Genomic DNA, 26,328 nt, shown 5'->3' with positions numbered 1-26,328 from the left:
ACACTTTGACAGAAAACACAGTGTTTTCCTCTCAAACAATTGTGAAAAAAGTCTTTTTACATTCAGAATATAGTAAAGAATTCAGTTTGCCCATTTATAATTGGACATGTGTTTTTTAAAGGAGGCCCAGACTTATCATTTAAAAAAATATTATAAAGCCTGCATTTCATCAGAAGATCTAAGTTTTGAAGATCTGAGTTTTGACCTACTAAGCAAAGTGACGGTGGCTTCCCAGAGAAAGACGGTCTATGTGTGACTTCAGGATCAAGAATAAAATGGGAAAAAAAAAAAAAAAAGGAATGTATTCATAACAGAAAACAATTGGAAGCCGGGATCAGAATCCAACTTGAGGAGTATGAAAATGTTTGTGTTTATTTCATACTCTGAAACTTGATTTGAGCTCCACTGAAGCAGTTCTTTGTTGGCTAGTGTGGCACAGCCAAAGCGGCCAAGGCTGTTTTGTCATCCCCCGTTACAGACACAGTTCTAGCCTGTGTGTGACCACCGGAGACTAGAATTGAGTATCATTCCTGTCAGACATCACGGTGTCTTTCACGTTCATCCTCAGTGGATCTTTATTTTCATGTCTATATCTCCACATAGACATGCTGCAGTGTAGAGACATTGGCTACCAAGGGGTTTAAGGCATCTCTGTTTCTATTTTCTGCATACCTACAGATAAACAACAAAGCCAACGTGGTAACCAGCCCCAAAGAAAATATTCCTACCCCGGCGCTGGTATACCTGGACTCTTTGTAACCCTTCTTAAGTTCTTTATTGTTTTTTGTTGTTTCTCTCATTTGCTTTCACTATATAGATACATATATAAGTATTTTATTTTGTTGGGTTTTGTTTTGCTTTCAAAGATATAAGAAAAGTTCGTTTCTTTTTTCTTTTTGTTAAGGTAGTTGCCAAGCAGTGTGTTTCTAACATGAGATGATCTCATTTCATTATTGAACATTATTCTGATAGCTGTGGTCTCTGTAGTTGAAACTGTTGCATGCTGCTTTAGAAATACAGTAGAATGCGCTTTGGTTGCTCTTAGCTCTTCTTCTGATGGTAGCTCTAGATTATGCAAACAATGGTTTCCTCCTTTCTTGATGGAAATATTGACATCAAGGAGAGCTAAGGGGATGACTGCTAGACAACAGTAAATGTAGACCTTATTCAGAGTTCCCGTTTCTTCTTATTAAAAGACAGCAGGGCTTTGTAAGACCTCACTTTTTGAGATAAAGAGGCATTGGGTAATTTTGAGCTTTTTGTTTGTTGTGTTTTAAATGATCACTGTTTCACTTTAATCCAAAGAATGAAATGTATAGCATAGAGCCTTGAATTATCAGTGGAAGCCAGTTTTGCCCATTTTAATCAAATTCACACTATTTACAACTAAATCATTTTAAGACTTTGAGATAGTGTTATGAGCTCCACTGAAGCAGTTCTTTGTTGGCTAGTCAAGATTTGAATACTGGCATTCAGTACTCTGAGTTCCGTAATGGTTTGCTCAACCTATTACATATTTTGATATAGGTTTTCTGAAATACTTCTAATTTTTTACTGTCCTCTGTACTGTTATTTTAAATGAATAAAAAAATACTGAGGGAAATTATTTCACTTGGGTTAACCAGAAGGTTCAATTTAAAAACATTTAAAGGAAAAAGGACATACCAAGATAGCAAGTTATCTATGAGTAAAAAACAATGTCAATCACACCTCTAGCCAGGGAAAGGAAGAAGGGAAGCAGTAAATGTGTTCTCTAACTGTTACAGCATAAACTGGTGAAGAGGAGATCCTAGAGGACAGAGTGCTTATAGTGGGAGAAAACTTTCAGTAGACTGCAGTAACTCGGTTACCAAGACATCATGCAATGAAAGTGCCAAGCATGCCAGTGGACACTGAATCTTTTTTAACATCAGTCACTTGAGTGTTATTTTCATTTGGGAATATTTCTTCAATTCTCTGGTAGAAAGCAGAAAGGAATAATAATATTTTCTTCATGGAAAAGCATGACTTTACAAGCAAATCTGTATATGTAGTCCATAAAGCTGAAATTTATTTTTAGGTATGAATTAACATAGCATTTAGTAGATTATAGTGATTATATGATTAGTTCTAGAATCCTTTAAATGAACCTTTTCAGTATTCCATAGAATTGCTTATGGACTTTTGAAATACATTCTTTAGGATAGCCTTTTTTTTTTTTTTTTTTAAAGCAAGGCACAATGTTCTAGATTTTTCAGAGTATTTATCTGTGTGTTAACTATACACTACTAACTATAGTGATAACACCATAATCCATTCTCAAAGATACACCGGAAAAAAAAATCCTCACAAAGGATTCAAGATCATTTTAAAGAGTTCTAATCTCTAGGGTCCTTGGTCCGTTTTCTATAGGACACACGTTAACAGCCTACTCACTAAAGAAGAAAAGGAAGTTCTGTTACAGAACTTTGTGAAACAGTGAGTGCCTCTTTAGGTCTCCAAACTTCAAAGCCTTGTCTGTTTACTGATCACGAATAAGGTCTTTTGCATGCTGCTGTGGGTACTGAGGTATCCTATCTCATGGGCTCATCAGAGAGATCTTTCATCAGTGATCTTGTCAGCTGCTACCTCTGACAGTGGTTAACATCGCTTAAGCTCTGGTCACTATTTAGTTTTGTCAGCTGGCTCACTCTGCTCTGTCCCTCACACTAGTAAGAATGTACTTACCAATGCGAACTGTTTCTTTCTCTATTTTGTTCTCACTCAGGAGCCCCAAACTACTGTAATCCACAACCCTGATGGAAACAAGGTATTCAGAAAGAATCAACATCATCTTGCTTTAACAAGATTACACATTTCATCAAATGTCCAAAGCAAAATTAAATCATTATCTAAACATGGGAAAGAAAATTCTTACCCTTTTTCTACCACACTTTTTTGGGGGGGACCTAATTTATCTAGAATTGTACACATATTTCTTTCAAAACAAAAATGAATGACATCTTGAAAGAGAAATGAATGGCCAATAAAAGTCGGGTTAAGCAAAGTCTTTATGTCAAGATGACTGTGTATCTTAAGCAATTCCATCTGGTCCTTTTTTTTTTTCTTCTCCATGTCTGTCTGTGCATTGTACTTTAGTTATATTCTGCATGAAATTTTAGAATTTCTTGCTATATCATTTCACTGTCTTCAAAAAAATCAACTTGAGTTCATAGGTGTTTAAATTTAATGTTGCTTTTGAGTTTTATTTATTCTGTTGTCATAGTGCTTTTTCTGTTAATTCCCTGTTGTTGGTGTTGTTTTTGTTGTTTGGCATGAAATTGAGGATAATCAGGGAGTTTCAATTCTTATGAAATGTTTGTTTTTGTTGAATTATATGCATTTCAGTAACAGATATTTAACCACTTAGGCTGAAAGAAGACTGTAATGTTTTCTGTCTGTTGTAGATTGTTTGTGTAGCATGTTAACTAAATAATAGTACTTGTATACATGTCTATAGGATGAAAGGAGACATTTTCTGAACGTATTCCATGTTTCCAATTTACTAATTCTCATATTTTATTGTATCTCTAAGGGAAGGAAAAAATATTTCATCAGATTTTTCTCAAATATCAAATATAGTCATGGGTCTAATTTCTCCTTACTCTTATCAACAATGTTTACATCTTAGAAGACACATTTTCTCTGGTTTAACATTTAGTTGATCAGTATTAAAATCATTAAAATAAGAAAATCAAGTGTTCTTTAATATGAGATGTATTTTATGGTCATGACACTTAAAATAGTTTAAGTTCCTAAAAGATTTGTAGTACTCAGGAGCATCATATAGGAGAACAATTGTTTTTTAATATCGTTAGCAAATGAAAGACCAAGCATAACAGCTGGAGTGGATACTTCAGTAGTTCTAGCTATATCATTTGTAAGAGTTGCTGCATGATATTTCTTGCTTACATGAATTAGTTTACTTTTACAGTGCATGGGTTTACCTTCATCTTGAGTTTAAATTTGAACACTAGGTCACGTTAAGAAACGCATGAAGACTCTCTGCTTTGGTTTTGTGTGTATGGAGAGACTCTGGATACACATTTAATTAGTCTGTCCCTTTGGCTTAAATATCACATATGATATTTATATAAGTTGATTGCTTTTTTGATTTTTGAACCTCTACAAGGACACTGATTGGTATTTGCATCGTTTTCCAAAATCTGTTTTTCATCACTGAGCACATAGCTCTGGATTGGAAGTTTGTTTCCAATTTCTTTCAGCTCTAGCCTTTCATCATTACAAGTAGAAAATTGTGTTTTTCTTATGAATACTACTAAATTTCTTTGCTAGAAAATATTTTGTTAGCACATTATTAGTGGAAGAATTTATCAAATCATCTTAAGAAACTGTATCTTAATACTGGTAGTTACAGTGTCCTTTTAAGTGTGCTTATTAATCTTCAACTTCATTTGTAGTTTTACAAAGAAATAGCTTTGTCTTTCCATTATGGGAGCAGGTTTCTTATCAATAACAGCCAGTTTCTAATTAAGAAATGGATGAAAATCTAATTGTCCTTGAAAGTAAATTATTCATATAATTCCACTGCGCTGATCACAAACATGGAAATTCTTGTTACAAGCAATTTCAGCATCTTCAGCTTAGTACCCCTAGCTTCCTCATCAAATGATGCAATGAAATGCTTTCTGTCTCTACACAAGAATAAGACGAATAGGCTGTGAATTCAGTGCCTAATATAGTGCCTTATACAAAGAAGGGGTTACTTACTGATTAATTAATTGGGAAGAGAAATTGTTCTATTTTAGGGTCAAATTCATTAGGCTAATATATTCAATTTATGATAAGTATATAGAAAAAACACACCTTATGGGGCACTGTAACCAAATACAGCCACACACAGCTCTTAAAATAAGTTGCATACTTTGGCTGCTTCTACAAATAACCTAGATTTATCATGCTTCAGAGTAGGCCACCAGAGTACTCCTTTTTGAAATGTTTGCAGCATTTGGCATTTTATTTCTGTTAAAACCACATAATGTATTTGTCCATCTGCATGTCAATATATGTACACAGCTTGCTGATGAATTTTGCATGACATATATATCACTTGCCAATTTTAAGAAGAAAAAAAGTGAAGTTTTCCATTGTTTGCAACTTAACACGTTTTCTTCTCAACAGGAGTCAACTGAGAGTTCAAATACAACAATTGAGGATGAAGATGTGAAAGGTATGATCAAATCAGAAATGGAAAATCCTGATTAGAGTTCCATATAAATCAGAAAAATAATTGTTTCAAATAACTAACAAGTTTGGGAAGTAGGCCTATTCTAAAAATCAAAAATAATTTTCTTTTTATATGTACACTATTATTTTGATTATATGTATTGATTTTGTCAATTTTTACATTATATTCTTTTCTCTGTTTTGAAATAGAGACAAATGTAGGATATTCAAGCACATTGTGATTTTAAACTAGTAATGACAGTCTGGGGACATAATATCAAATTGTAAATGTTCAGTCATAAGGTAATATAAAATGTGTATCTATGTCTAGAAAACAGCTTATGTTCAAGAATAGAGTAGGAAAAGGACTATTTTTTAAAACCTTTAATGGTCTCAGTGAGTTTCAACATTTGGCAGCCTTTTTATCCTAGGTTTTTGTGCCCTTTCCTAATATATTCTTGACCTCCATTCACTTGAGTTGCCCAGGTTCTTTTAGAAATATAAATGAGTCATTGCCAGCATTTCTATGGACATCTCACTGCCTCTGCACATACATACTAAACATACTTTGACTTCTTTTTGGTCTCCTGGCTGTTTTAGAAGTATTAATTTTGCTTCAGTTTCTTTCACAGTTTTATGTTCTCATTTTTGTAATTCGGCTATGTAACTACAATTTCTACTGGCCACTTGTCTAGAAGCCATTCCAAAAAAGAATGGTAACAATAGGATGTTTTAAAAGTATTAAAGATGTATTAAAGGAAAATAAGCATAAAACAAATTCAGAGAAATTATTCGTCAGATAATTAAACATTATTTGGAAAGATTATATACCTAATAGTATCAACATGGGCTTTCATTTTGTAGATGGCATTAGTAAGACACAGTTTTGGAAAACTGTATTCATGTTATAGAATAAAGAACCTGGAAACTCTCAGGTCAAGGAGACAGATAAGCAATTTAGGAAATAAAAATGCCAGTTACCAGTCACCGATGCTGACTTTTCCCTCTTTGGTTGAATAGAACAGCTGCCTCTATTATATTAAAGTGTGCTCTCTATTTATATTTTAGTGCACTGACCTAACTCTGCTAGAGGTAGTCAGTCATTTTTTTTCCCTTACAGTGGAAAGGTGGATAGCTGTGTCAAGGATTTTATTTAGTAGGTCTATTCATCTCGCTCTTGCCCCTGAGCTAAAATTTGAACGGAAGTAATTTTATGAATCATTGATGCCAGCCGCATTAAAGAGATTTTTTTAAACCAAATAAGCAGATATGTCATTTAGCTTTGTCAGTGATTCAGAAAGCATCATCTTTGAAAGTATTTTGGATTCATTAGCTCTTTCAGCCAAGCAAAATGTTTATATTCTTCTCTTGAGCAAGAATCGGGGGAAATAAACCTGTGCATTCATTATCCACTAGAAAGACTGAATCTTTAAACAGCTGAATAGTATTAGAATAGCAGCACCTCCCCATATGCAGTTCATCCTAATAAACATATTCCTTGGTGATCACAAGCAGGGTTTTAATAAGTGGTCTTTCTCACCTGAATTTGACTCTTTACTAAGTTTTGGTTTAGGATGATCGCTATTAATGTATGTAAATATCAACATATAAACAGAATCCCTGTCAGTCCTACCTTATAGCTTATAATATTTTTTGATGAAATAAAATTATATCAGCATCTCTCAGAACATAGTTCTCTCCAAATCACAACAATGATATTGGCTTCATTTTGCCTCTGGGATTTCACAAATCGAGATAGTTATTTGTCTTTATGGTTACGTGCTGAGACTACACACACCAAATGTTAGAGAAATTAAGTATAATATTGAGATGGAAAGAAATGTCCAGTTGATTACTGACCCCAAACTGTTTTGGTTTATTTCTTTGAATGCAATGAATAAGTTATTGAAGTTTCTGCTTAATTTTCTTTGCGTGGGTATGGCCGCAGAGTCACAGATATAACACATTAGGCATCATTCTCTGTAAGACCCACACAGCTTTTTGGTGGCTGACCTTTTTTAATATTGAATGATGTCAGAAACCTGTCGGACTAGAAGACACTTTAAAAAATCACCCAGGTCATCATTCTGACTCCCAAGACAGGTGGTATATAAAACTGTCATAAATATTTTTAATGTATTTATTATGTTGGTGATATGCTTATATGGGAATCTCTTCATTAATCAGGACACAGTCCTTCAGAAAGACCCTAATTGATTTCTGCATTTGTATGACTGTGCTCTTTTCTATTTACCTCAGTTTGCTATAGCTCCGGGTAGCTTGGTAGAGAATGTTTATTGACCAGCTGTGTTAGAAGCCAAATTTACCTTTATATCTAAGCTGTAGGAACTCAAAAAGACCATCAGTTATATAACCTGACCAAAGCCACACCCCTCTCTACAAAGCCACATCCTACCTACAAAATTTACTGTCTTTCTTCCACATACACTTTCCAATCCTTTCCCTTCTGTGTACAACTTTGTTATCAGGGTGAAACACCAGACTTCTGAACATATTCTTAAAGGCATATTCCCCTAGCATGCTCCTGCATGCAGTCACATGCTCCATCCATTCCTGCTGGCTGTCCCACCTAACACCAACACCTAGACTTACATTGTTTCATGGTGGCATATGATCCCTGGAATACCATAGTACATCCTTCCATGCCAGTGCAGTGCACATTCTGTCTGATCCCCAAGGACCAACCTCGCAGTAACAGTTCTACACCCTCTCTACTATAAAGAAACATGAGCAGGGGGAGGATATTAACACATCATGGTGACCTAGACAAAGGAAGAAATGAAAACCAACAGCAGAATACCTTTTGTTGGCCTTTTCAAGGGGAAAAAAGTTGGGCCAACTGCTCTTAAGGAGGAAGAAAGTATTAGTCATAGTAGATGAGTAGTCCTTCACATTCAGGGAACCTAGAGCACCTAGAGAGCCAGAATTTGGAGAAGACCCATTTTCTTTGAGCTCTCCTTGTTAGTTTTCATTCAGAATGGCCTTCGGTTTTCGTAAAGCTGCAATCTGTGTGTTATTCTTGAACTGTATGTAGGCTACCTCAGTTTTTTCATTCAGCCGATATTTATTGAATGCCTACTGTTTGAGCGCCACATCTTCTCTTGGTGACTAGTCTTATTCAAGAACTTTCAACAACTCAAGAGTCAAGATGTACTTCTGTACGTTTTACATGAAGTTTTTATGCTACAATTTAGGCTGTTTCTCTCATCTAATTCAACAAATGTCAAGAAAATGGACTTTAAAAAGTGAGACCCAACATAAATTCATTTTATTTCAAAAAGTCCTTTCACTTTTCATTTTTTAAAAAAAACTTCAGCATTTAGTTATAACCACAACATTTCCCTTCCCAAGCCCACAGTCATCCTAAGGGATTGTTTTACAATTTTTCTTTTTAAAAAGCTTCTTAAGTTCACTGTTTTCTCTTTCCAAGGCAACATGGACTTCCTAGTGTGGACCTTTTGAGCCATTTCCTAATTTTGTCCTGTATTTAAAAACCAAATATTATCTCTAACTCTATGTCTGTAAACTCAGCAGGATACTCCATGTAATGGAAAGATGGTAATGGCTTAAAAATAAATGGGCATAGCTATTACCAAAGAAGCACTGTACAGTAAAAACAGCTATATGCACCCAAAAACAAAAAAGTTTTCCTATTAGAATTCACTGGTATTTTCAAAATACGGATTTTTAGGTCTAAAATTATTGAAATAGTCATTCCATTTTGAATACATTTCTAGTAAAACAAACACTTGTAGGTGGCAACACTAACAGTGCAGCGCTCTATAAACATGGGTGTCCTTAAAGCCAATGATATGTAGCAATGGTCCTCTCAGCACTGTATACATTTGAAGACTGTCCTTTGGTTTGTGGCTGTAACCACAGTTTGCAGGGCCTGTTGCTGTATGCCACAGTGTCTCTCTACCTCATAACCTGCCAACACCATTGCTCAGAATCAGCTACTTCTTCCTGATGGGTATGCATTGGTTTGGTCCATCTGCTGCTCTTTCCTAGAGTTCCAGAGTTGTGCAACACCTGTCGAAGTTGGACTCCTCTGTGCCCTTATGTTATCTCTGCCACTCATCCTGCTTCCAGCATCTCATTGCATACAGCTCACCATGGAGTAGCTGCTTGGATCTCTTGCTGCATCTCATCTTTCTTACAGGTCTAGACCAGTGGAGCTCTGTACAACAAGCAGAAATGTATTGCTATGAGCATGGGGACTTCTTTCTGGTTTATCCTCTTTTTCCTTTTGCTGACAAATAGATAATGGTAATGAAGTTGCATAGAATGTTTGCAAAAGGCCCAATTAAGAGCAAGGATTGACACCCTTATCATTTGAATTGGGCCTGGTATTTGATGACATCTGGATATAAAGGTCTTGGCTCATCTACAGAATCACTTGGTTAATGAGCTTTTTGTATATGACTTTGTGAATCTGTACATTAGTGGACAGTGTGATGACTAAATACTCAAATTCAACTATTCTTAAATTCTGTTTCCAATGAAAACTGTCATTGCTGGGTAGAATTTCCTGACGCAGATGATCACATGAAACCAATCTTCTTCAGATCCCTCTGTGGTTTGTAACTCAGCATTTGTCCTGCATGCCTTTCTCTCTTCAAGAGAATCTGCAAATTAAGAAACTTCTGGTTATTTTATTTAAAAACCTTTGATAATTATGTCATTCCATTAGGTTAAAAGTGTCTTAAAAGACCTGTAGTGCAGTGCATAATAACTTCTTTCAGATTTCTAATCCAAATTTGATTTTTTTGAAGAACAGACTGCGGTCTCTCTGCTCTGAGGCAGAGGGTTGGAAACGGTCTGTTCTGCTCTGACTCTTGGAAAAGATGCAGAAAGCCACCAGGGAAAGGTGCCAGAGAACAAAAGCCCCAAAAACTGATTCCCACTGAGCCCATCCCCCACCACAGGGGCACAGGGTAACTCTGCCCAAACAGGGTTGCCTGAGTAACAGCATGGCAGGCCCCTCCCGCAGAAGACAGGCTGGGAAAATGAGAGGCCAGCAACCCTAAGGTCCCAAGAAAACAGGTGCATCTTGCTTGGGTTCTGGTCAATAATTTGGACTCTATACATTCCTTCAAACACCCATCAACAGAATGACTAGGAGGAGGAGCCCCCAAAACAGAAAAGACTCAGAGATTATGACTTATGCTGCAGATTTACAAATGGATGCAGATATAACCAAGATGTCGGAGATGGAATTCAGGCTAGCAATTGTGAAGACAATGGCTAGAATGGAGAAATCAATTAGTGGCAACATAGAGTCTCTACGGGCAGAAATAAAAGCTGAATTGGCGGAACTTAAAAATGCTATCAATGAGATCCAATCCAATCTAGATAATATAACAGCTAAGGTAACTGAGGCAGAAGAGAAATAAGCGACCTGGAAGACAATATAATAGATAAAAAGGGAAAAACAACTCAGAATCCATGAAAATAGAATCAGAGAAATAAGTGACACCATGAAGCATTCCAATGTCAGAATAATTAATCTGGAGGGAATGGAGAGAGAGAGAGGACTAGAAGATGTATTTGAGCAAATCGTAGCTGAGAACTTCCCTAATCTGGGGAATGAAACAAACATTCGAGTCCTAGAGGCAGAGAGGACCCCTCCTAAAGTCAAGGAAAACAGGCCAACACCCCGGCATGTAATAGTAAAACTTGCAAATCTTAGAACCAAGGACGCCATCTTAAGGGCAGTTAGAGGGAAGAGATTCCTTACGTACAGAGGGAGGAACATCAGAATAACGTCAAACCTATCCACAGAGACCGGGCAAGCCAGAAAGGCCTGGCAAGACATATTCAGGGTACTAAATGAGAAGAACATGCAGCCAAGAATACTTTATCCGGCAAGGCTTTCATTCAGAATGGATGGAGAGATGCAGAGCTTCCATGACCAGCAGAAGCTGAAAGAATGTGACCACTAAGCTGGCTCTGCAAGAAATATTAAGGAGGGGTTCTATAAAAGGAGAAAGACCCCAAGAGTGATATATAACAGAAATTTACAGGGACAATCTATAAAAACAACGTCTTCACAGGCAACATGATGACAATTAATTCATATCTTTCAATAATCACTCTCAATGTGAATGGCCTAAACGCTCCCATAAAACGGCACAGGGTTGCAGATTGGATAAAAAGACAGGACCCATCCATATGCTGTATACAAGAGACTCATTTTGAACCTAAAGATACATCCAGACTGAAAGTGAAGGGATGGAGATCCATCTTCCATGACAGCGGACCTCAAAAGAAAGCTGGGGTAGCAATTCTTATATCAGACAAGTTAGATTTTAAACTAAAGTCTGTAATTAGAGACACAGAAGGACACTATATCATTCTTAAAGGGCCTATCCAACAAGAAGATCTAACAATTGTAAATATCTATGCCCCCAACATGGGAGCAGCCATCTACATAAGCCAACTGTTAACCAAAATAAAGAGTCATATTGATAACAATACGTTAATTGTAGGAGACCTCAATACTCCACTCTCAGCAATGGACAGATCATCTAAGCAGAAAATCAACAAGGAAACAAGAGCTTTGAATGATACATTGGACCAGATGGACCTCAGAGATATTACAGAACATTCCACCCTAACGCAACAGAATACTCATTCTTCTCGAGCGCACATGGAACTTTCTCCAGAACAGACCATATACTGGGTCACAAATCAGGTCCCAACCGATACCAAAAGATTGAGATTATTCACTGCATATTCTCAGACCATAATGCTCTAAAACTGGAACTCAATCACAAGAAAAAATTTGGCAGAAATTCAAACACTTGGAAGCTAAAGACCTCTCTGCTCAAGAATGTTTGGGTCAACCAGGGAATCAAAGAAGAACTTAAACAGTTCATGGAAACCAATGAGAACGAAAACACATCAGTCCAAAACCTATGGGATACTGCAAAGGCAGTCCTAACGGGGAAATACATAGCCATCCAAGCCTCACTCAAAAAAAATAGAAAAATCCCGAATTCACCAACTAACTCTACACCTTAAAGAACTAGAGAAAAAGCAACAAATGATGCCTAAGCCATGCATTAGAAGAGAAATAATTAAAATTAAAGCAGAGATCAATGAATTAGAAACTAGATCAATGAAACTAGAAGTTGGTTCTTTGAAAGAATTAATAAGATTGATAAACCACTGACCAGACTTATCCAAAAGAAAAGAGAAAGGACCCAAATTAATAAAATTATGAATGAAAGGGGAGAGATCACGACTAAATCAAGGGAATAGAAACAATTATTAGAAATTATTATCAACAACTATATGCCAATAAACTGAGCAATCTGGATGAAATGGAGGCCTTCCTGGAAACCTATAAGCTGCCAAGACTGAAACAGGAAGAAGTTGACAACCTGAATAGGCCAATAACCAGCAATGAGATTAAAGCAGTGATCAAAAACCTCCCAAAAAACAAGAGTCCAGGGCCTGATGGATTCCCTGGGGAATTCTACCAAACATTCAAAGAAGAAATAATACCTATTCTACTGAAGCTGTTTCAAAAATAGAAACAGAAGGAAAACTTCCAAACTCATTCTATGAGGCCAGCATTACCTTCATCCCCAAACCAGGCAAAGACCCCATCAAAATGGAGAATTTCACACCGATATCCCTGATGAATATGGATTCCAAAATCCTCAACAAAATCCTAGCTAATAGGATCCGACAATACATTAAAGGGATCATCCACCACGACCAAGTGGGATTTATCCCCGGGATGCAAGGGTGGTTCAACATTCGGAAATCAATCAATGTGATAGAACACATTAATAAGAGGAGGGAGAAGAACCATATGGTCCTCTCAATTGATGCAGAAAAAGCATTTGACAAAATGCAGCATCCTGTCCTGATTAAAACTCTCCAGAGTATAGGGATAGAGGGAACATTCCTCAAGTTCATAAAATCCATCTATGAAAAACCCACAGCGAATATCATCCTCAATGGGGAAAAGCTGAGAGCCTTTCCCTTAAGATCAGGAACACGTCAAGGGTGCCCACTCTCACCACTATTGTTCAACATAGTACTAGAAGTCCTAGCAACAGCAATCAGACAACAAAAAGAATTAAAAGGTATTAAATTGGCAAAGAAGAAGTCAAACTCTCTCTTTTCGCAGATGACAGGATACTTTATGTGGAAAACCCAAAAGACTCCACCCTCAAATTACTAGAACTCATCCAGCAATTCAGTAATGTGGCAGGATACAAAATCAATGCACAGAAATCAGTTGCTTTCTTATACACTAACAATGCAACTGTAGAAAGAGAAATTAGAGAAACGATTCCATTTACAACAGCACCAAAAACCATAAGATACCTCGGAATGAACCTAACCAAAGAGGTAAAGGATCTATACTCTAGGAACTACAAAACACTCATGAAAGAATTGAAGAAGACACAAAAAGATGGAAAAATATTCCATGTTCATGGATCGGAAGAATAAACATTGTTAAAATATCTATGCTACCCAGAGCAATCTATACCTTCAGTGCCATCCCGATCAAAATTCCAATGACATTTTTCAAAGTGCTGGAACAAACAATCCTAAAATTTGTATGGAATCAGAAAAGACCCCGAATCGCCAAGGAAATGTTGAATAAGAAAAAGCTGGGGCATCACGTTGCCCGATTTCAAGCTATATTACAAAGCTGTGATCACCAAGTCAGCATGGTACTGGTACAAAAACAGACATATAGGGTGCCTGGGTGGCTCAGTTGGTTAAGCAACTGCCTTCGGCTCAGGTCATGATCCCGGAGTCCTGGGATGGAGTCCCACATCGGGCTCCCGACTCAGCGGGGAGCCTGCTTCTCCCTCTGACCCTCTCCCCTCTCATGCTGTTTCTCTGTCTCTCTCTCTTTCTCTCAAATAAATAAATAAAATCTTTAAAAAAAAAAAAAAAAACAGACATACAGACCAATGGAACAGAATAGAGAACCCAGATATGGACCCTCAACTCTATGGTCAAATAATCTTTGACAAAGCAGGAAAAAAACATGCAATGGAAAAAAGACAGTCTCTTCAATAAATGGTGCTGGGAAAATTGGACAGCCACATGCAGAAGAATGAAACTCGACCATTCTCTAACACCATACACAAAGATAAACTCAAAATGGATGAAAGACCTCAATGTGAGACAGGAATCCATCAGAATCCTAGAGGAGAACATAGGCAGTAACCTCTTTGACATCGCCCACAGCAACTTCTTTCAAGATACATCTCCAAAGGCTGGTGAAACAAAAGCAAAAATGAACTTTTGGGACTTCATCAAGATAAAAAGCTTCTGCACAGCAAAGGAAACAGTCACGTGCTCGCTTTGGCAGCACATATACAAAGGAAACAGTCAACAAAACAAAGAGGCAACCCACAGAGGGAGAAGATATTTGCAAATGACACTACAGATAAAGGGCTGGTATCCAAAATCTATAAAGAACTTCTCAAACTCAACACCCAAAAAACAAGTCAAAAAGTGGGCAGAAGATATGAAAAGACACTTCTCTGAAGAAGACATACAAATGGCTAATAGACACATGAAAAAATGTTCATCATCATTAGCCATCAGGGAAATCCAAATCAAAACCACACTGAGATACCACCTTACTACCGGTTAGAATGCCAAAAATGGGCAGGGAAAGAAACAACAAATGTTGGAGAGGTTGTGGAGAAAGGGGAACCCTCTTACACTGTTGGTGGGAATGTAAGCTGGTACAGCCACTTTGGAAAACAGTGTGGAAGTGCCTCAAAAATTAAAAAATAGAGCTACCCTATGACCCAGCAATTGCGCTACTGGGTATTTACCCCAAAGACACAGATGGAGTGAAAAGAAGAGCCATATGCACCCCAATGTTCATAGCAGCAATGTCCGCAATAGCCAAACTGTGGAAAGAGCCGAGATGCCCTTCAACAGATGAATGGATAAAGAAGATGGGTCCATATATACAATGGAATATTACTCAGCCATCAGAAAGGATGAATATCCAACTTTTACATCAACATGGATGGGACTGGAGGAGATTATGCTAAGTGAAATAAGTCAAGCAGAGAAAGTCAATTATCATATGGTTTCACTTATTTGTGGAACATAAGGAATAGCATGGAGGACACTAGGAGAAGGAAGGGAAAAATGAGGGGGGGGAATTGGAGGGAGAGATGAACCATGAGAGACTATGGACCTGAGAAACAAACAGGGTTTTAGAGGGGAGGGGGAGGGGGGATTGGTTAGCCTGGTGATGGGTATTATGGAGGGCACGTACAGCATGGAGCACTGGGTGTTATACGAAAACAATGGATCGTGGATCACCACATCAAAAACTAATAATGTATTGTATGGTGACTAACATAACAAAATAAAATTAAAAAAAAAGTTTCTATAAATGGCTTTTTAAAGCAAGTTTGCAAAACTCTATAAATGGAGCATTATTTTATTAAATACTTCATAAATTCTAAATCATGTATGTTCTAAGATTCCTGCCATCAATTTCCTAATCTTTTTTATTATTAGATAAAAATCTTTTATTTACAAAACATGCTTTTCATAATATTTATATTGAGACTAGGCTTCAGGTTTAGTATTTTTACTGACAAAGGTTTGTGACATAGAAAACATATCAATGTATTGCATTTTAGCCAGATTTAGCTCTCTCATAAGAAAAAAATGTAATTTGTTCTAACAGACTTTCCCAATACTTATATTTAAAATGACCACCAAGGACCTATATCAAGGCACAACTTGTTAATTAAGTTAGCATTTGGCTTTCAGAACTGAAGCATAAAAATATTTGCAAAATGCTGTACTTTTTTTTATATTATTCTTTGAAAACAGATGAGCTCCTGTTTAAATTTTATTTTTACTTTCACCTTATTTTGGGTTTTTTTGGTATACTTTTAAATTTTATTTTATTTTCATTCCAGTATAGTTAACATATAGTGTTTTATTAGTTTCAGGTATACAGTATAGTGATTCAACAATTCCATATATCACCCAGTACTCATCACAACAAGTGCTCTCCTTAATCCCCATCCCCTACGTCACCTCTCCCCCAACCACCCACCTCCCCTCAGGTAACCATCAGTTTGTTCTCTATAGTTAAGAGTCTGTTTCTTGGTTTGTCTCCCCCCACCTTTTTTTTCCTTTGCTCATTTGTTTTGTTTCTTAAATCTTAACATCTGAGTGAAATCATGTGGTATTTGTCTTTCTCTGACTGACTTATTTCGCTTAACATTATATTCTCTAGCTCCATCCATGTCTTTGTAAATGGCAAGATTTCATTCTTTTTATGGCTGAATAATATTCCTTTGTGTGTCTGTGTTTGTATGTGTATATACATTTACCACATCTTCTCTATCCATTCATCTATTGATGGACACTTGGACTACTTCCATAATTTGGCTATTGTAAATAATGCTGCAGTAAACATAGGGGTGCATGTATCCCTTTGAATTAGTGTTTTTGTATTCTTTGAATAAATAGTACTATGGTTACTGGATCTTGGGGTAATTCTATTTTTAACTTTTTGAGGAACCTCCATATTGTTTTCCACAGGGTCTGCACCAATTTACATTCCCATCAACAGTGCATGAGGGTTCCTTTCTCTCCACTTCCTTGCCAATACTTGTTTCTTGTGTTTTTGATTTTAGCCATTCTGATAGGTGGGAGGTGATATCTCATTGCCGTTTTGATTTCCATTTCCCTGATGATAAGTGATGAACATCTTCTCATGTGTCTGTTGATCAGCTGTCTGTCTTCTATGGAAAAATGTCTGTTCATGTCTTCTGCCCATTTTTAATTGGGTTATTTGCTTTTGGGGTGTTGAATTGTATAAGTTCTTTATATATTTTGGATACTAACCCTCTACCAGATATGTCATTTGCAGATCTTTTCTCCCATTCTGTAGGTTGTCATTTAGTTTTGTTGATTGTTTCCTTCACTGTGCAGAAGTGTTTTATTTTGATGTAGTTCTAATAGTTTATTGTTGCTTTTATTTCCCTTGCCTCAGGAGACATATCTAAAAAAATGTTGCTACAGCTGATGTCAGAAAATTACTACCTGTTCTCTCTTATAGGATTTTTATGGTTTTAGGTCTCACATTTAGGTCTTTAATCCATTTTGAGTTTATTTTCGTGTTTGGTCTAAGAAAGTGACTGAGTTTCATTCTTTTGCATGTTGCTGACCAGTTTTCTGTTTGTTAAAGAGACTATTTTTTTCTCATTGGATATTCTTTCCTGCTTTGTAAAAGATTAATTGACCATGTAATTGTAGGTTCATTTCCAGGTTTGCTATTCTATTCCATTGATCTATATGTGTATTTTTGTGCTAGTACCAAACTGTTTTGATTACTACAGCTTTGTAATATAACTTGAAGTCTGTAATTGGGATGCCTCTAACTTTGTTTTTCTTTTTCAAAATTGCTTTGGCTACTTGGGGTATTTTGTAGTTCCATGTAAATTTTAGGATTTTTTGTTATAGTTTTGTGAAAAATGCTGTTGGTATTTGATAGGGATTGCACTAAAACTGTAGATTGCTTTGGGTCTTGTAGACATTTTAACAATATTTGTGCTTCCAATCCCTGAGCATGGAATGTCTTTTCTATTTCTGTGTTATCTTCAGTTTCTTTCATCAGTGTTTTATAATTTTCAGAATATAGGTTTTTCACCTCTTTGGTTAGGTTTATTCTTTGGTATCTTATTTTTGATGCAATTACAAATGGGATTGTTTTCTTAATTTTTCTTTCTGCTGCTTCATTATTAGTGTATAGAAATGCAACAGATTTCTGTAGGTTGATTTGTATCCTGCAACTTTATGGAATTCATTTATCTGTTCTAGTAGTTTTTTGGTGGAATCTTTAAGGTTTTCTGTATGTAATATCATGTCACCTACAAATAGTGAAAGTTTTACTTCTTTCTTACCAAAGAAAAGGATGCCTTTTCTTTCTTTTTGTGGTCTAATTACTGTGGCTAGGACTTCCAGTACAATGTTGAATAAAAGTAGTAAGAGTAGACATCCTTGTCTTGTTCCTGACCTTAGGGGAAAAGCTCTGTTTTTCCCCATTGAATATGATCTTCACTGTAGGTTTTTCATATATGGTCTTTCTTACGTTGAGGTATCTTCCTTCTAAACCTACTTTGTTGAGGGTTTTTATCATGAATGGATGTTGTACTTTGTCAAATGCTTTATCTGCATCTATTGAAATGATGGTATGGTTTTTATCCTTTCTCTTATTGATGTGGCATATCACATTGATTGATTTGCAAATATTGAACCACCCTTGCATCCCAAGAATAAATCTCACTTGATTGTGGTGAATGATTATTTTAATGTATTGTTGAATTCAGTTTGCTAGTATTCTGTTGAGGATTTTTGCACCTATGTTCATCACAGATATTGGCCAATAGTTCGTTCGTTCATTCTTTCTTTCTTTCTTACTTACTTATTTTGTGATATCTTTATCTAGTTTTGGTATAAGGGTGATACAGACCACATAGAATGAATTTGGGAATTTTCCTTCTTCTATTTTTTGGAATAGTTTGAGTAAAATAGGTATTAACTCTTCTTTAAATGTTTGGTAGAATTCACCTATGAAGCCATCTGGTCCTGGACTTTTGTTTGTTGGGAGTTCTTTGCTGATTCAATCTCCTTGCTGATAATTGGTCTTTTCAGATTTTCTATTTCTTCCCACTTTAGTTTTGGGAGGTTAAATTTTTCTAGGCATGTATCCATTTCTTCTTGACCGTCTAATTTGTTGGCATGTAGATTTTCATAATATGCTCTTACAGTTGTTTGTATTGCTATGGTGTTGATTGTTATTTCTCCTCTTTCATTAGTGATTTTGCTTATTTTGAGCTCTCTCTCTCTATTGATGAGTCTGGCTATTTGTTCATCTTCTCAAAGGACCAAGTCTTGCTTTCATTGATCTGTTTCACTGTTTTTTTTAGTTTCTATATCTTTTATTTCTGCTCTAATCTTTATTATTTCCTTTCTTCTGCTGGTTTCAGGTTTTGTTTGTTCTTTTTCTAGCTTCTTTAGGAGTAATGTTAGGTTGTTTATTTGAGATTTTTCTTGCTTCTTGAGGCAGTCCTGTATTGCTATAAACGTCCCTCTTAGAACCACTTCTGGTTTTGGACCATTTTGTTTTCATTTTCATTTCTTCCCATGTACTTTTTGATTTCTTCTTTAATAAATTTCCAAATCATAATTAAACTACCAGTTTTATAACTTTGAATTCATTTTAATAATTCAGAGTTTAAAAATCTAACATATACTATTCTTCAATATTTATGTAGAAGTTAAAATATAAGAGGTAAAGAGACTCAAAATTTATACAGTCAAAAATTTTGTAGTCAGCAAGATCTAATTTATATTATAATATAGTTGTATATATATTGCATGTAAAACTTTGTTTTTTTCCATGTATCTGTATTTCCCATTGCCTAATAAAAATAGTCCAATTTATTTAATAAGGACCTAAATTTAAAGTTATGTGCAAGTCTTAAAGTATTTTATTACTTTCTCTGTCTACCTTTTCAGATTGTAACTTCATTACTGTTTTTAATGACACAAAAAAAATTTAGCAAGGATCTGATTGGAATCCAGAGTTTACACTCTTGTTTTAGTTCTTTTATCTAACTTTATTAGAGCAGGTTGTATAACTTTGTGGCTCAGCCTTCCCGGTTACAGAATTTAGATATTGAAATCAATAATACAGAGTTGTAAGGTTTTTATCTACCCTAATTTAATGCAATACTACTAAGATCGTTATGAGGTCTCTTATTTTTAAAGTGTGCACAATTATACATTATAAAGTAATATATAATATAGATGGTAATAATATAAATTATCCAAAACAATTATTAAAAGACATTTAATTCAAAGTTGAATACAGGAATAAATTGCTGTAGTTTTATGGAATATTATTGCAATGGAAAAAAACAGTGTCCACCAACCTGTGTATTCAAAATGTTATCATGTCACTAATAGACTGTAAAATTAGTACTTTAAACACATCCCAATAAGAATTATTATGGGGATGTATTTCATATTTTTAAAGTATCTACTATATAAAATTACTTTAAATATCTAAAATTATTTTACTTCATTTCTAGGCAGAAATTATAATTATTTGTTTTTATTAGCTATGAATTATATAATTCTGAAATTATTTATTAGAATAAAATACTTTAATAAAATACTATCTCCTTTGCTGAATTTGTATTATTTTCTACCAATAACTATATCTAGAAATTATGTGAAATTATATGTCTGTATTATTTAGTGATTCTTCTTATACATCAGTGAATCAGTGAAATGGCCTTTTTGTTGTTGTTGGTGGTGGTGGTGGTATGGACTTCTGCTCAGATCCCTTTGATTTGCTCAGGAAGCGTTAGTTGTAAGGTAGTCAAATAAATCTCAGTCCTGGGCATTTTTACTGCTTTACCTGGTTACAGGTCATTCAATTTCAAACCATGTTAGGTGGAGAACTAAGATATTACAAGAAGAAACAGAGAAGACATTACTGAATGAAGGAGCTTAATGGAAGAGATTATGTTGAAGTAAACCGATTTTTTTTTTTTTTGCATCTGGAATAGTGGTATTTTCATTATTCAATTCAAATAGTCAATGAATATTCTGTGGGCACCTCTAATGTAAGTTTACTAAGTAGGCAATAGCCACATTTCTTGACCCATGAACAAGGCTAGAAAAGACAGATGATTCTGCATGATAATAAACCTTCTTTGTTTCTGGCTGGTATTCAGATAATTCTAAAACAAGGAATAATAAGTTCATTAAAAAATAAACATAAGGACACAGCTAGAGTCATATATGAGCAATACAGAAAATTTCAGATGCATATAATACATGTAATTCCTTTTTTTATTTTAAAGATTTATTTATTTGAGAGAGAGTGCATGTACGTGCGGGTGCTGCGTGTACCTGTGAGTTGGGGGAGGCGCAGAGGAAGAGAATCTTCAGACTCCCTGCTGAGTACAGAGCCCAAGATAGGGCTCGATCTTATGACCCATGAGATCGTGACCTGAGCCAAAACCAAGAGTTGGGGGCTTGACCAACTGAGCCCTCCAGGTGCCCCTAACATATGTAATTTCTAACAAAGAGACCTCTACTTAAAATATTTGATCCAATTTTGATTTTTGGAAAGAATTATTGAACACCCATTGTGCTGGATATGGTAGACTAGGCTGAGGCTAAAAAGGCTTACCTTTTTCCTCAAGGAGTTATGAGTCTTATAGTATCCTCTTTAATGAAATTATGCCTCCTGGTACATTTCCCCAGTGAATGGCTATTTTTGCATTACAATTTTGTTCTATGTTAAAGAAAATTTCTTCCAGGATACATGAATAAAATGTTTGTACTTAAAACTTAGTGAATTAATCTTTTTTCTTTTTCTTTCTTTCTTTCTTTCTTTCTTTCTTTCTTTCTTTCTTTCTTTCTTTCTTTCTCTTTCTTTCTTTCTTTCTTTCTTTCTTCTTTCTTTCTTTCTTTCTTTTCTTTCTTTCTTTCTTTTTCTTTCTTTCTTTCTTTTTCTTTCTTTTCTTTCTCTTTCTTTCTTTCCTTCCTTCCTTTTTTTTCTTTCTTTCCTTTTTTTGATATGTAATGTAACATTGTTCTCTTGGCCAATGTTGTTTAGCAGAATTTGCTAGTCTATTATACGAAAATAAGCATCATGGTTAGTACAAAAGGACTGATTTAGTTATTGGGATTGCTGTAATTTGTTTTACTGTGGTAAAATAAATGTCCCTGCTAAAGCCATATTGTACTACTAATTATATGTATGCGGGTACTTCGGTACCCAAAGGAAACAATTTGCAATATGCAAATACCTCTGGATGGTTGGTTTGATCTCTTTAGATTAGAACGGAAAATTTAAAACCTATACTTAGGTTTGAATATTCCCAAACTATTCAATTGTGTTTTCTTTAAAAAGAAACATAAAAATTCTTTGGAAAACTATTTCATGTTATAGATTAAATTATACTTTTAAAATGGCAGTGCTTACTGACACCTCCAGGAAACATTCCTCTTTTATTTCTCCTCACCTACATCATACTATCAGTACAAGTCTGCAATGTTTTGATCTAATTGCATTATTCCTATATATCATGTCTCCAACCTTTTTTCATGTATCTGTGTTCAAAGGCATCTATGAAAACTGGATTTGACATGCCTATGGTATATTCTAGTTCCTTTAATACTCCTGGGTCGTCATCTTAGAGCTTTCTTTGTCTCCTCAGTTTTGCTTATACCCTACATCCGGTCTGTCAATCTATCAGCAAATCCTGCTGGCTCTCCTTTCAAAATACACACATTTGTCCCCCCACTTGACAACTGCTCACTAACCTCCACTTCCACCACCCTGGTCCAAGATACTGTCATCTTTTGCCCATATCATTGACATGACTTCCTTAGCCACTTTCCTTGCTTTAGCATTACCTGATTATAGTCTGTTCACAACATAGTAGTCAGAGTAACACTTCTAAAATACATTAGATTGTGTCATGTTTCCACTCTGTATTTTCCAATGACTGCCAAAGCCATTTTTTTATTTTTTATGTTTTACTTTTATTCCAATATAGTTAACATACAGTGTTATATTAGTTTCAGGTGTACAATATAGTGTGCCAAAGCCATTTCAGAATTAAAAGTCCCTCGATGACAAGAACTTCCACCAGCCATGCCGCCTGTTACCCTCTGGCCTCATCTCGTATTATATACCTCAAGAACACTATTCCTGAAACCATATCAAGCAGATTCCTGCCTTAGGGCCTTTGCACTTGCTGTTCCCTGCCTATTATGTCCCGATACACATTCCATGTTGCTTGCTGCCTCTTCTCATGTCTCTGATTAAATGTTACCCTCTCAGACCTTGATGACCCTACTTTAAATTGTGCCTTCAAATCCGGCAGTTCCATTCTCCTTCCCTGCTTTACTTTTCATGTAGTACTTCACATTAGGTGAAATACTTATTTTACTTATTTGTTTAATGTCTCTCTCTTTCTCTACTAGAATATAAACTTCTTCAAGGTAGAGATTTTTATTTTGTCCACTGCTGTATCTGCAGTATCTAGACCTGTGTTTGGTAATAATAGGCATAACAAATACTTAATTGATGGAGGAAAGAAATATGGTGGATACCAACCATGCTCTTTCCTACCAGCCAATAAAATGATGAAAATTCTCTAAAAGTTATGATCTCATCACAACTTTTTATCTTTATGGGTTTTTATGCATGTCTTCTGCCCCTCCCCCCATACTTTAGAAGCTACAAATATAAAATTGCAAATTTAAAAAGTAACCAACATAGGATCCTCTTCCCTGTTTGGATGGAGCATGTGCTTTGATGTCAAACATACTAGGTTTGAATCCCTTGATGGGCTATGTAATCCAATTGCTCATGTAAACCTCTCTGAGGATAATAGTATCTCACTTCTTAACCATTTTTTTACCTTCAAAAGTGACAGTGTTATATGGTTTAACACAATAATAATAACAATAATAAAGCATGGTCATGTTGACAAGAGATAAAGTTTGTTAAATGTCTGGCCCATGATTAGTCAAATTATATTATTTCTGGGCATTCTTTCCTAATATTAGATGATACAAGGTAAAAATAAGCAGAGAAGGAGAATGGAACTGCTGGATTTGACGGCACAATTTAAAGTAGGGTCATCAGGGTCTGAGAAGGTAACATTTAATCAGAGACATAAAAAGAGAAGAGGCAGCAAGCAACATGGAACGTGTATCAGGACATAAATTTAAAGGGACCTGTAGGGTTTTTTTTAATTTTAGCATCAATGTTTCTACTTTCTAAGCCATTTATTTCCGATAAATGGGTAAACATCTCTAAATGTTAAGATCCACATAGAGAATCCAGCCAACTTACATACATAAACAAAAGCTGCCCAAGTACAGAAAAATTCATTTTTTTGCCTTAAAATAGAAGTTCATATTTTTTTTTATTTTATTAAAGTAACAGTATTCTTTTAACTTGTGATGAATTTTATTTTTTTAAGATTTTTAATTACTTGTCAGAGCACAAGCAAGGGGGAGCAGCAGGCAGAGGGAGAAACAGGCTCCCTGCTGAACAGGGAGCCCGATGTGGGACCCGATCCCAGGACCCTGGGATCATGACCCGAGCCAAAGGCAGACGCTTAACTTGACCGAGCCACCCAAGGCGTCCCTTGTGATGAATTTTAAAGTTAGATTATTTTAATTCACTTCTTTTTTCCTTCCCTGGTACCATATGCTAGACCCTGAATAAATTAATAAATTATTTATGAGGTTTTTACATTAAAATTTTGAGTTCAGAGACATACTTTGTTTCTAATTTAACATAAGTATTTTAAGTAATGATTCAGTCTTCCCTCATCTAAACTGATCTTTTATCCTTGAATGTTTTCAAGTGTTTTGAAAAATTAGCTCACTTTTGGCTGTTTTAATTATTCTTGTTGAGAGTAAAAATATGCAGACTGATTGTTTTGTACAAAAGTAAAACACATATTTAAAAAGAAGCATATAGGGGCGCCTGGGTGGCTCAGTCATTAAGCGTCTGCCTTCGGCTCAGGTCATGATCCCAGGGTCCTGGGATCGAGTCCCGCATCGGGCTCCCAGCTCAGCAGGAAGGCTGCTTCTCCTTCTCCCACTCCCCCTGCTTGTGTTCCCTCTACCGCTGTCTCTGTCTCTGTCAAATAAATAAATAAAATCTTTTTAAAAAAATAAAAAGAAGCATATATATGCAAAATTACTTACACACTTCTCAAGCAAAATGTTTCAAGAACCATAACATAAAATATCCCTCTTGGAGATTATAATTATCCACCTCAGTGTTTCCTCAAAGGGCCATTAACTATCTTGATAGAAGTTAACGAATCAAGTGAGATCTATTTGTTTGTTAAGTAATTTATTACAGGATCATTGATTTCTTTAACATCACTACATGTGGTTATTTAGAATGTGTCCATCTGGCAAAATACAGATGACAAATGTTAAGGAGAGAATTTTGGATTTTAGGAAGTTTGAGTAAGAGACAAAAAAACCCATTACTATTATGTTTTTTCAAATTGCAAATGTGGGGGAAACAAGGCTGCTCCAAAATGTCATTTGTTTATAATCTGAACTAGGGAATATTTTCAGTCGGGGAAATAATTTATGGCGGTGGTGTCTGTTTTGAGTATAGAGTGTGTTTATTCCGCACCTAGCCTACTTTACTCAGACTTATAGTATTCTAATCAAGTACTGTTTCACATTATACAAAATTAAGGTGAACAAAAACATAAAGATACTCCTGAAGAGTAGAGAAGTGCCTCTGAAAAGGTCAGTGGTCTGTAATGACAGAAAAGGTAGCTTATTTAAAAGAGACTACCATGGTTTTTTAGAGGTATTTTTACCAGGGTAGAAACAGTGTGAGCATATGGGATTGTGTATTTTAAATCTCTTCAAGAAATAGAAGCTGAGGGCGCCTGGGTGGCTCAGTCGTTAAGCGTCTGCCTTCGGCTCAGGTCATGATCCCAGGGTCCTGGGATCGAGTCCCGCATCGGGCTCCCTGCTCGGCAAGAAGCCTGCTTCTCCCCCTCCTGCTCCCCCTGCTTGTGTTCCTGCTCTCGCTATCTCTCTCTCTGTCAAATAAATAAATAAAATCTTTAAAAAAAAAAAAAAAAAAAGAAAGAAAAGAAATAGAAGCTGAGAGAGTATGGACTCTGAGAAACAAACTGAGGGTTCTAGAGGGGAGGGGGAGGGGGATGGGTTAGCCTGGTGGTGGGTATTAAAGAGGGCACATTCTGCATGGAGCACTGGGTGTTATACGCAAACAATGAATCATGGAACACTACATCAAAAACTAATGATGTATGGTGATTAACAAAATAAAAAAAAGGTAATAGAAGCTCTTTATTCATAACCTATACAAGTAAAAAGAAGAGTAGGGTAAGATGGGATTTAATAATACCATTTAAATAAAGAGCTAATTAAAAAACGAAATGTGGTGTTTACTTGTTATGGAGGCTAAAACAAGCAGAAAACTGTTTGGGATAAATGTCTGAATCTCTGTACCAGAGTTGGTATCCTTAG

At 35.7% G+C, this 26,328-nt stretch overlaps 1 protein-coding gene across 14 annotated transcripts in view; it reads left to right on the top strand.

Annotated features, from left to right (window-relative positions):
- The window catches only part of CAMK2D (calcium/calmodulin dependent protein kinase II delta), a 326,597-nt gene that overhangs the window by 277,910 nt on the left and 22,359 nt on the right, over positions 1-26,328 (top strand). For 7 of the 14 annotated variants that reach the window (XM_045880546.3, XM_045880545.3, XM_045880547.3 and 4 more), the window contains exons 14-16: positions 679-738; positions 2,747-2,788; positions 5,161-5,209. In XM_045880546.3, the coding sequence (XP_045736502.1) occupies positions 679-738; positions 2,747-2,788; positions 5,161-5,209 (151 nt within the window). The remainder of the gene's footprint in view (positions 1-678; positions 739-2,746; positions 2,789-5,160; positions 5,210-26,328) is intronic. The other 7 variants (XM_045880543.3, XM_045880539.3, XM_045880540.3 and 4 more) reach the window with 2 other exon arrangements.

This window comes from Mirounga angustirostris, unplaced genomic scaffold, assembly GCF_029215605.1.
Source record: "Mirounga angustirostris isolate CCGP_5_RB_7025 unplaced genomic scaffold, mMirAng1.0.hap1 SCAF_2, whole genome shotgun sequence".
NCBI classification, from domain to species: domain Eukaryota; kingdom Metazoa; phylum Chordata; class Mammalia; order Carnivora; family Phocidae; genus Mirounga; species Mirounga angustirostris.
Note: the sequence above shows the minus strand (reverse complement) of the source record. Positions and strands in the feature narration are given on the sequence as shown.